The 10,419-nt window shown below is 35.8% G+C and overlaps 1 protein-coding gene across 1 annotated transcript; it reads right to left on the minus strand.

The window, feature by feature from the left end:
• Window positions 1–437: 437 nt before the first annotated feature.
• Window positions 438–5,539, minus strand: LOC21403635 (mitogen-activated protein kinase 19). The gene is made up of 10 exons (XM_010108430.2): window positions 5,159–5,539; window positions 3,952–4,357; window positions 3,654–3,781; window positions 3,474–3,533; window positions 2,431–2,580; window positions 2,154–2,309; window positions 1,766–1,977; window positions 1,554–1,661; window positions 1,304–1,467; window positions 438–1,033 (listed from the first exon to the last, which is right to left on the minus strand). The coding sequence occupies exons 1-10, from the start codon at window positions 5,180–5,182 to the stop codon at window positions 654–656; spliced, it is 1,788 nt and encodes a 595-aa protein (XP_010106732.2). The 5' UTR covers window positions 5,183–5,539; the 3' UTR covers window positions 438–653.
• Between the last annotated feature and the right edge of the window lie 4,880 nt (window positions 5,540–10,419).

Here is a 10,419-nt window from a genome sequence, read left to right on the forward strand (position 1 = left end):
ATTTTTAACGAGACAATCATGAATTACGAATTTGATATACATCATTAATATACATGATTAATTTATTCAATTGTGTTAATAATGTCTATTGAATGTTGATTTTGATTTTTATATAATTTTAACACAAACTAACTTAATAATTATAAAAATTAAAAAATATTAAAAAAAATTAGGGCTATTCAGGCGGCCCAGCCGGGTTCGAGCAGCCACATATAAGCCCGCGGCCCGTTCAAGGGCATTTTCGGGCTCGGGCGGGCAGCCCGAATTTTTCGGGTGGGTCGGGCTCGGGTTCGGATAACAACTCGATATTTTCATACGGTCACGGCCAGCCCGTCCAAAGTTCCAACACTAGGGCACTATAAGCTACTACTAACGCATAGAACATGTTACAGAATCAGCCATCAGCTTGAAGTTGATTAAATCAATTAAAGGAAGATAAACAATAATTTTTATTAAAAAATCAATAATCCGTATGAATAATTACAAAGGGGACATTAATCAGAACGTGGGATGAAACCTCTCTTCCCCAAGAGGAGAACCCAATTTCCAAAGGATCATCACGTACACAAATCTACTGGGCAAGCCCCACGTACCTATCAGCAAGCCCCATGTTAACCAACCTAAGACGATGCATACCTAATACTCTCTTCTCCTTAGTTCCTATGAGCAGCTACTGCTACAGCCGCTGCACCTACAGCGCCAAACTGCGATTGAGCTTGCAGCAGTTTTGCGTCGATGGCAGACAACTGATCGACCTTCTGTTGCTGCCGGTAATATGGGTTGGTATTCACGTCAATGACCATGGACGGAGATTGTTTTCCTGCCACATTCAATTGTTCGGTCTGGGACTGTGGTTTGAGTTGTGAAGTCTCCAAACCAGACTTCTCTTGATTTGTAGTGTGCGTCCGGAAGAAGCAGTGTGGAGAGACGGCCTGCGGAAGGATTCCATTTCTCATCCTCGGATCATAGGTTTCTTTTGTGTTTCTGCCATTCTCATAAGGTAGAACTGGTCCAACAACTCTCCCTGGTTTAGCTGCAGAGAGGAAAGGCAAATGTTTTGTTAATAAAACAAAGGCAAAGCAGGGGAAAGAATAACGGGGAAAAAACAATGGAGACAAGGATGCTGCAGTAATCAAGTAGATCTTTGTTTGGGAACACATATAGGCTCATTGCTTTCCCTAATTTAAATTTTGCGTCCTTAAATAGTTCAAAGTAGCTCAAATATTTGGGCTATAGATAATATTCAGTGTTGTTTGCCATAACCCATTAGTAATAAAAGATTTCAGAATAAAGTAATTCTTACCTGCTGGAACCCGTGGTGGTGGCTGTAAAAATTTTGATGAATTTCTAGAATTCGTATCTGTTACTCCCATATTGTTAGAAGTATGTGCTGTCATACGTCGATTGTCGTATGAAGCCATAATAGGCTGTTCACTAGGAGGAACCGTACTTGTATGGACTGTAGACCTGTATATAAAGATATTGGCACAGTGAGACGAGGAAGAAGTTTCAAGTAATAATTATAATCACCAAAACAAGGCGAGCATTGATACCGTGGGAGGGAGTGGGAGGCATGCTTCCTGTCTGGAGGAATAACTGGTCCACTTTTACCGCCATTTTCCTCAAGGTAAGCAAACTGCTTTCTAAACTGACCTATAGCACTGGATCAAAAAGATGAGCAGCGTGTCATCATTGGATAAGACAAAAATAAACGCACCAAACAGTGCAATGAAAAGTTGCACGTTTAGGAAGAACCATTTCATACCTGGGATACAAAAAGTTTGTGCCCTCGGATCCATTCAGGTAGTCTTTGAGTAGTTGCGGATGGTATTCCAGAATCTCCCGGTATATTAGTTCCCTAATATCCTCCTTTGTGACTCTTCTCCTCTCAAACTCAAACTCAAGCTTCGAGATGGGCTGACAAGAAGGTTCTCTCTCAACCTTAGCCAGGCCTTTAAAGTAAGGATCGGCCAGTGCCTATCAAAAAATTAAAAATGAAAATGAAAATGAATTTAGTCTAACATCAAAAACAATTGAAAACTGTAGAGAACAAATTTTAGAAAAGAAATTATATTTATCTAATTGCAGCAGTTAAATGCCACTTGAGAAAAGAACATTCAGTCAGCAAAAAGAATCATAATACAAGGACAAACCTCCCCAGCAGTAGGCCGGTCCTTTGGATCAAAAGCTAAAAGTCTTTGCAATAGTCTAAGAGCTGAAGGGTCCGCATTTGGAAATTTCTGTGCAAATGGAACAGGAGGCTTTTTCCGCATTTCTGTCAAGTATCTCCTTGCCTTCTCGTTTCGAACCTGCAAATAGTTAAATCTAAACAACTTAGAAACCAACCATCCCAGGCAGCAAACTAGAAAGACGAGATATATGTTTGTGCATGTAGGTAGGCATGCAAGAAGAAAGAGTTATGACGCATACTCCTGAAATGGTTTCTGACGAAGGTGTCCCCAGAAGATCAGTGATCAAATCTAACTGATGAACAACACTTTTACCAGGAAATAGCGGCTTCCCTGTCAACACTTCAGCGAAAATGCAACCGATGCTCCAAATGTCTATTGCTGGAGTATACTGCAAAAAAATGCCAAAAAAATAGTTAGACCATTACACCAGAACAAACTTCATACACTGACTGAACAGCTCCAGAGAAACGGATATAACCTGACACCATTACCTGAATGAAAGAATATCAACTTCCAAAAGAGTTCAATAGTCCTCCCTGAACAAGAATTATTATAATCTAGGCATTACTGCTTTACTATATAAAGCACTCAACATATTCCACAAACAGAAAACATGCATAACTCTTAACTATTCCATCCAAGTAAAAGACCTACTCAACTTCTCTTTGTTAGTATGCTCACCACCGTAATGAAAAGGACTGTAATATAGATATGCAGTGGAAATAATCAGCCAATGAACTACTTCAATGCATGAATAAGATCCTAGAAAGAGGAATTAGCATACAGCTCCTTTGGTGCATAAATAAGAGCCTAGTAAGTCCAACACTTAGAGATTTCAAAAAAATGGCCTACTTCCCTAGAGAACAACTTGAACTAAGTGCACTTCACGACTACAAACCTAACATGGGCATACACTCCAAACTTTCAATTGAAAGAATTACTGGCAACCACTAAAAATAATGTTTGTCGTTGCTCTCATTCAAAATAAGAAATTTTTCTATTCCAACTCCAGTTACTGTGCCCAGTTAGAACATGTAAGAAGCATAACAATAAAGGAACTAAACAGCAACCGTGTACTGTAACATAAGCTAAGGATAAGACACCCCAGGTATTTAGGAACGATCACGCGTTTTTCGCAAATATAACAAGAATACATGGGATGCAAAGCAAAACAAGAAAGAAGGCATACCAATTTTACAGTCCAAGCGACCACAGACCATGTCTATTTCATTCAATTTGCTTTAAACAAAAAGTAAGCCAATAATAGAATGTCATCAATACCTTTGAGAAAAATGAACCACAAAGCTCTGGAGCTCTATACCATCTCGTGGCAACGTAGTCCTGTGAATATCACAAGAATCAATGTAAGTTAACATTATCTTCATGCAGAATTTTCATAGCATGGAAATAAACTAAGAAATGCCACAATAAAAACTATCAGAAATTAGTGCAAATACATACTGTCCAAAAGATAGTGGTAGGCGTGTCACTAAATGCAACTCTTGCTAGCCCAAAGTCACAAACTTTAAGTTTGCAATTTGCATTTGCCAAAATGTTTTTCGGCTTAAGATCTCGATGATACACATTTGCTGCAAATAAACAACTATAATTAGCCCTGCCCAAATTTGCAATAAGGAAACAAGATTTATGCCCTAGCTAGTAGCATCACCAAATAATGAATAGTAGATCAAAACGAATTATTTTAAGCAACTATAAGTAAAATTTAGCATCTACAATAAAACGCAACTAAAATAATCACCTGTATGCATATATTTCAATGCGCGCAGCATCTGATAGAGAAAAAACTGATGATGTTCGCGTGTCAAATCATCATTAGCTTTGATAACTTGGTGAAGATCAGACTCCATCAGCTCAAAAACAACAAAAATATCCCTGAATTCCCTCTTTGAAGGAGGCAACATGATGCGCTTGATCTCAACAATATCAGGATGCCGTAAAAGCCTGAGCAACTTGACTTCGCGCAAAATTCTGATAGCATCTGAGAGATGCTCAAATACGTCGTTTATTTTCTTTATAGCAACCTTTTCTCCAGTATGCGTGTCTATAGCTGCACAGACAACTCCATAACTCCCCTTTCCTACAACTTCTAGAATCTTATATCTATTGGCATCCCCATACTCGGTGAAAAATTCCATGTCTTTGATCTGAAGAATTAAAAAGTGACGTTAATTATGCATGTACTATCCTTTTTCACACAATCCCAAATTTTAAATTGCTCAACACTCTTACAACAATACAAATTTTCCAGAGTTCATCTCTATCTCTTATTTGGATTAGTGGATAAAGTACTCGAAAAAGTAATGGGAGGGCAGAATCAGGTGCTAAAATAAAAAGCGAGAACAAATAAACAAATAGCAATAGTGGAGTATCAAGCACAAATCCAAAAGACTAGATTCGTTTCCTTGAATGCATGCCATCACAATGACACAATACAAAAATCAATGTTGTAAAACTATACAAATAGTTTTAAAAAAAATGCAGATCAAACTCTAAACTATTTAATTCAATTTCTAGTTTTGATCTGTAAGTCTCTTTAAATTCTTGATAAACCCATTTCAAGAATTTTTCTAGAGAGAAATTCACATTCAAAGCCATCATAGAACAACACAAACAGCAAAGACGAAAGAACAAACGCAAAGAAACAGTAGCGGAAAATAGGAAAATGAACAAAACAATTGCTAGTAATATCTCATGCCTTCATTCTTGTGTTTTTACCAGGGAAAAAGAAAATCTTTCACAAAAATTCCCAGTATCTCGGTAATTAGAAAACGAAACAAAATTTTGCCCCTGATAACATGTAACAAAAATCTATAAACCCATAGATTTCAAAAATGGAAACTTCCATTTCTCGAACTCGCTTTAACGTAAACCAAACATTAAGCAAAACTTTAAGGAAGATCTTCAAGCACTTGGAAAGAAATTCCATTGAAAAAGGGAAAAAGGACCTTCTTCTGGCGATCTGAGTTCATCTTCTTGCTCTTCTTGCAGGCAAAAAAACGCGAAAGCTGATCAGAAAAACGTCAAAATTCTCACGAAAAACTCAGCCGCATTACCCAAGCGAAAACCTGATTTGGATCACGAGACCAAACTCCTCACGAACACACACTTCTTCTTCCCTTCAACTTCTTTCTAATCCAAATTTTCCCCAGATCCAACACCGACACGGTGAAATTTTCTCGAAAAAGTTTCAATGCCCTAGATTCTGAGAATCCAAGGAGGAAAATTCCTACGCTAACTTTAAACCTGCTTTCGCTTTCTCTCTCTTATTTTCTGGGAAAATCTGAGAGCGCAAGAGAGATAAAGAGAAACAGAGAAGAGCCAAAAGATCTGAGGGGAACAGATATATATATATATATATATATATGTAGAGAGAGAGAGAGAGAGAGAGAGAAAGTTTCGTCGTTGTCTTCTTCTTACTCTTCTTCTGTGCTTCTTCGTTTCTTCTTTACTTTTACCTACTAGTCGTTTTTTCTTTATAAAAATTTTATACTAAAACCGTGTACGGTCCAGTGGCAGTGCTAGTAATTTACGAAAACTCCGTGTCTCCTTTATAAAACTGGTTTTTCCTTTTTTCTTTTTTCTTTTGTTTCCTCAGTTCACACTTCACTCTCTTTTTATTTTGTCAGTTATGGTTATAAAGTTCCGGAGGATCCTTTCTTGTGAATTGAGATTTGATGGAATTATAAATTCGTTTTTTAAGGAAAAAAAATGGGAATTTTTAACTAGTTTGTCAATGTTAAGTTTGAATCAATGGTTCTAATGACCTAGCGCCAAAAAAAAAAAAAAAAAAACTTTGAAGCTTTTTTACCAAAAAAAAAAAAAACTAAAATACTTATTAATCGTTTTTTATACTTGAATTTCTTCTCCTTGAGAAAAAAAAGGGAAAAAGCAGATTACGCACAAAAGAACCCTTCAATTTGCATTTTAAAAAAACATTTATTTATTTCTTGCTTAGTGTACTTAAAAATGTCTTCTTTATATATGTCATAAATAGTTTTTTTTTTTTTTTGTATGTGTTGGTTAATGTCTAGATGGCTCCTTGTATGTATTTTTTTTTTTTTTGGTGTATTCTTTACCCTTAATTGGCTATGGCGTTTTGTTGACCCTGAAAAAGATATAATCCTCATCTACATAACAAAATATTATATAATTATTATCAACGTAATACAAAATATACAAGGGATTTTTTCCTCAAGAAATATAGATGTAAGTGCTTAAGGATTTAATTTAGAAGATTTTGTCCTTTATCATAAATGATAGGCTAATTACACACCTTTTTTACATCTTCTTTACACTCCCTTCTAACTACACACTCTACATAATTTTTAAATAGTTGTATTTACTTTTAACACACCTTATTATTCCTAAATTACCCCTAACTATATGCACAAAATCAATTAATCCTTGAGCACTTTATTTTTGTTTTAAACTCGTCATTTTATTTATTTGTTATTTTAATTTATCATTTATCTATAAATATTTTTTGTTGAAGCTTTGGGCATGAAGTTTTTTTTTATTAAGTTCAAAAGGAAATTTCATTAACTAGGAATATAGTTAAAAACAACTCATGGAAAAAAAGAAAAAAAACAAAACATAACAAGGAAAAAGTAAATTAAAAACAACAACATAGTTACACTGTGTCTATAGCCATATGCGCAGAAAAGAAAGTAGGAAAAGAAATAGGGTTGTACATGGGTTGGTATATGGTAGAATTTTTTTTTATCACGCTTTAAAGAGTGTGGGTTGTACATATTTAGTCTTAACGATATTAGAAAAATTTCACAATTCAATGATATTTGGGTTGGGTTGGGGCAGGACGGGGTGAGTTAGGTGATATGGTTCATCATTCAAAGAATCAAAGTTCAATTCAATATTTAAAGCTCATTATCAAATAGAAATAATAACTCCAACATTCAAAATTTATCATCAAATAATACTGATCATCAAATAAAAATAATATTGATCATCAAATAGAAATAATACTGATAATCAAACATAACTCCAACATTCAAAGTTCATCATCAAATATAAATAATTATAATTAGTCCATCATCAAATAGATAGCAATTCAAAGTTCAATCCAACATCAAACATGAAGCAAAGTAGTTCATCCAACATCAAACATGAAGCAAACATAAATTAGAAGCTTAATTCAAATCTATCCAAAGCAAACACTACAACAGCAACCATCCTTATCAGTCCACACTCATAGGCTTTTTATCAGACATGTTTGTGCGGGTTGGGTTGGAGTATACAGGTTATTATAGGCTCAACCCACAAACCGCCTCAAACACCTCGGGTCAAATATTTAGTGGGCCCAAAACTAAAAAAAAAATAATGCTATAAGTTGCCATTTTCAAGTTCAGTTAGGGTGGGGTGGATTGAATTTACGAATTGATCGGGTTTATGTACAGCCTTAAAAAGAAAGTGCAATCAAATAGCATATGAGCGCAAATAGCCAAAAAAAAAAAAAGGAAAAGTAAAAGGAAAAAACACAATTAGACTTAAAGAAACAAATGAAATGACTAACCTTTAAAAAAATAATTTGGAATATCTATAATGTGAGGTGTGTCATACAAGAGGAAAAAAAATAGTTTCCTTTTTATAATAAAATTTAATTATATAATTTAAGTCTATTTTTCTCTTTGTCATTTTATATAAGGTCTTTTTGTTAATAAAAAATTTTAGTTTAAAAGAATGTTGAGAGTAAAAAATGGTGTGCAAATTGAACCACAGAAAATAAAAACTAAAATGTGATTTGGTATAATGCCTATATTCAGAGGAAGAAAAGATAAAATTCCTTTAGTTCTTAAAAAATAATAATATTACCTTTTTTATACCAATAAATAAAAGATTGATCACCAATTCAAAGAAGCAATGCAATAATAAATTAACAATATCAATCAAATGTCAAGTTTGAGCAATTTTGGTGACTAGTGAAATCAAATATATAAGCTATAAAATTAGGAAAGTAATTGGACTTGATCTGGGATGTAATTTGGCAAGAATCTCTGATCCGTCTGAGTTAACACGGATTTGGTTATTAATAGTTTATGGACTTTTTTCTGGCTATAATTTCTTCTTCTTTTTTTAAGGGTAGCTATCTCCTAATTTATTTACTAAAACGAAAAGCCTAAGATGACTGAAGTAAACTCCATTCTAATAAAATAGAACGGTTGGTGGATATTGGTAAATGTTAGCTAACAGGAAAAATGTAATAAGCGAAAAGAATAATAAGGAAAAATACATGGTAGGGGACTGTACTTTCCTCCTATCCTACTGATAGCGTGATTCACTCAGATCATTTGATCAAAGATCAACGGTCAACAATAATCTTTTCTCTAAAAACACAAATAGAGACTAGCACACTAGATAAATAAATAAAAAGTTCTAAGAAAAAAATAACAGAATATAAAAAAATAAAAATAAAAAACAAAACATCTTTTTCTTTCATACAAACGTCGGCACAGCCGCGCCAGCGTCTCCTCCACGGCCGACCACAGAGCATTGCCTCCGCCAATGACACCGGCTTATCCAATAAGATCAAAAACATCCGATCTCCTTAATCCCACTTAGTTCTTTTGAATTTGAGAACCAAAAAAGAAAGACTTATCATCAAAAAATAGTTATCCATATACTCAAATCCTAAACCCAAATTAAGCCAATTCAAAATCAGAAACGTTCCGTGCTATTCAGACGAGAATAGAACGTCGGAGAGAGGGGCGGCAAGTCGTCTCGTGGGTTGTGACAGCCATGAGAGAGAAGAAGCTGTCGGACGGCGACGACGTCCAGGTCGAGCTTCCTGCAGCGAGATGGAGCACAGTGGGGGATGATTCTACGGAGGGGGAGGGCTAGCGAGCTCTCCTGTGAGGTCGTGCCAGCCATGAGAGAGAAAAAGCCGACAAGGCTCTTTGATTGGAGAGTTCAGATTGCGACGATGTGCAGGTCAAGGTTCTGGCGGTGAGGTGGAGCGGTGGGGATAGAGGTGTCAAACGTGCCGTGCCGGGCCGGCACAGCACGCTTGACACCAGGCCCATTAAGGGCTTGGGCCGTGCCTGGGCCGGGCCTAAGAAGAAAAACTCAGGCCCGGTCCAGGCCCTTGGCCCTAGTCCATAAGGGCCAGGGCCGGGCCTGGGCCCAGGCCCTTCACGGGCCGGCCCTGGCCTTTGTATTTTTTAAAAAATTTAATTAAAAAAAATATATTATATGCCCCAAAAGATGTGATTTTATTGAATTGATGTAATATGAGTACACATAAATGACTGCCTCGTTAAAAACTTTGCTAAGTAAAACCCGTTGGGAGATCGGGACAAAACCTTAGCGAAGGAAAAAAGAGTGCAGTAGCTAGGAATAGTAAATTACAAACCTAAGTGCTTCCAGAAGATTCTGTTATTTCTAAGTTAGAAAGATATTAATGCATCGAATCATCTGTGTATTGTTGTTTTTCTCTTCTAGCATCTTCTCAGTCTTTAGCGCACATTAGTCCCTCCAAGATATCTGGATGCATTCTGCTTCTCTTTTCGTCAAGAATTCGGTTGCTTGCGCTAAAAGCTTGCTCCAATGCTACCGTTGACACTGGAGTTGTCAAAATGTCACGAGCTATTATGGACAGTGTTGGAAAATAATCGGTCTTGCTATTCCACCACTGTAAGATGTCTAGTTTGTCGTCATCGATTACAAAATTTGCATCAAAATATTTGACTAGTTCTGTAGACGCTTGTGTTGAGGACGATCCTGCCGTTTTCTCTTTCTTCTTCAAGAAACTCCATGACGATCCTTTAGGCCCCGAATTGGTAGTTGACGACGAAGTTCCCTGTTCTTTTTTACCTGTGCTATATTTTGCTTCATACAAATTAAAAACCTTTTCTAACATCTTCTTAGCGTCACTAATAGTTAGTTGCATATCTATTCCTAAATTCTCTGCGATAGCAGTCATTAATGATTCAGTTCCATCTACTACACACCTAGGATCTAAAATGGTTGCCAATGCATATAACATAGGACAACCTGACCAATAACTTTTAAATGTATTTTTCATTAACTTAACTATGTTTCCAAAAAGTTATGTATCCCTATAATAAGAAAATGTTTCTGAAATATTAAATAGTTGATGTAAAGCTAAATGAGCAGTAGGATAATAAACTCCAGAAAGTAATTCAGTAGCATTGTAAAAAACTTCTAGAAATTTAAAGAAATACTCACCAAT

This window comes from Morus notabilis, unplaced genomic scaffold (assembly GCF_000414095.1).
Source record: "Morus notabilis unplaced genomic scaffold, ASM41409v2 Scaffold271, whole genome shotgun sequence".
Classification (NCBI taxonomy): domain Eukaryota; kingdom Viridiplantae; phylum Streptophyta; class Magnoliopsida; order Rosales; family Moraceae; genus Morus; species Morus notabilis.

Bases quoted from the DNA above. Each gene is read 5' to 3' on its own strand.
- LOC21403635 (XM_010108430.2), bottom strand. From the start codon at position 5,182: ATGAACTCAGATCGCCAGAAGAAG. The intron at 3,534-3,653 runs GTATGTATTTGC...TGATATTCACAG, and splicing joins CTACCACTATCTTTTGGACA to GACTACGTTGCCACGAGATG. The intron at 1,662-1,765 runs GTATGAAATGGT...TTTTTGATCCAG, and splicing joins ACAAACTTTTTGTATCCCAG to TGCTATAGGTCAGTTTAGAA.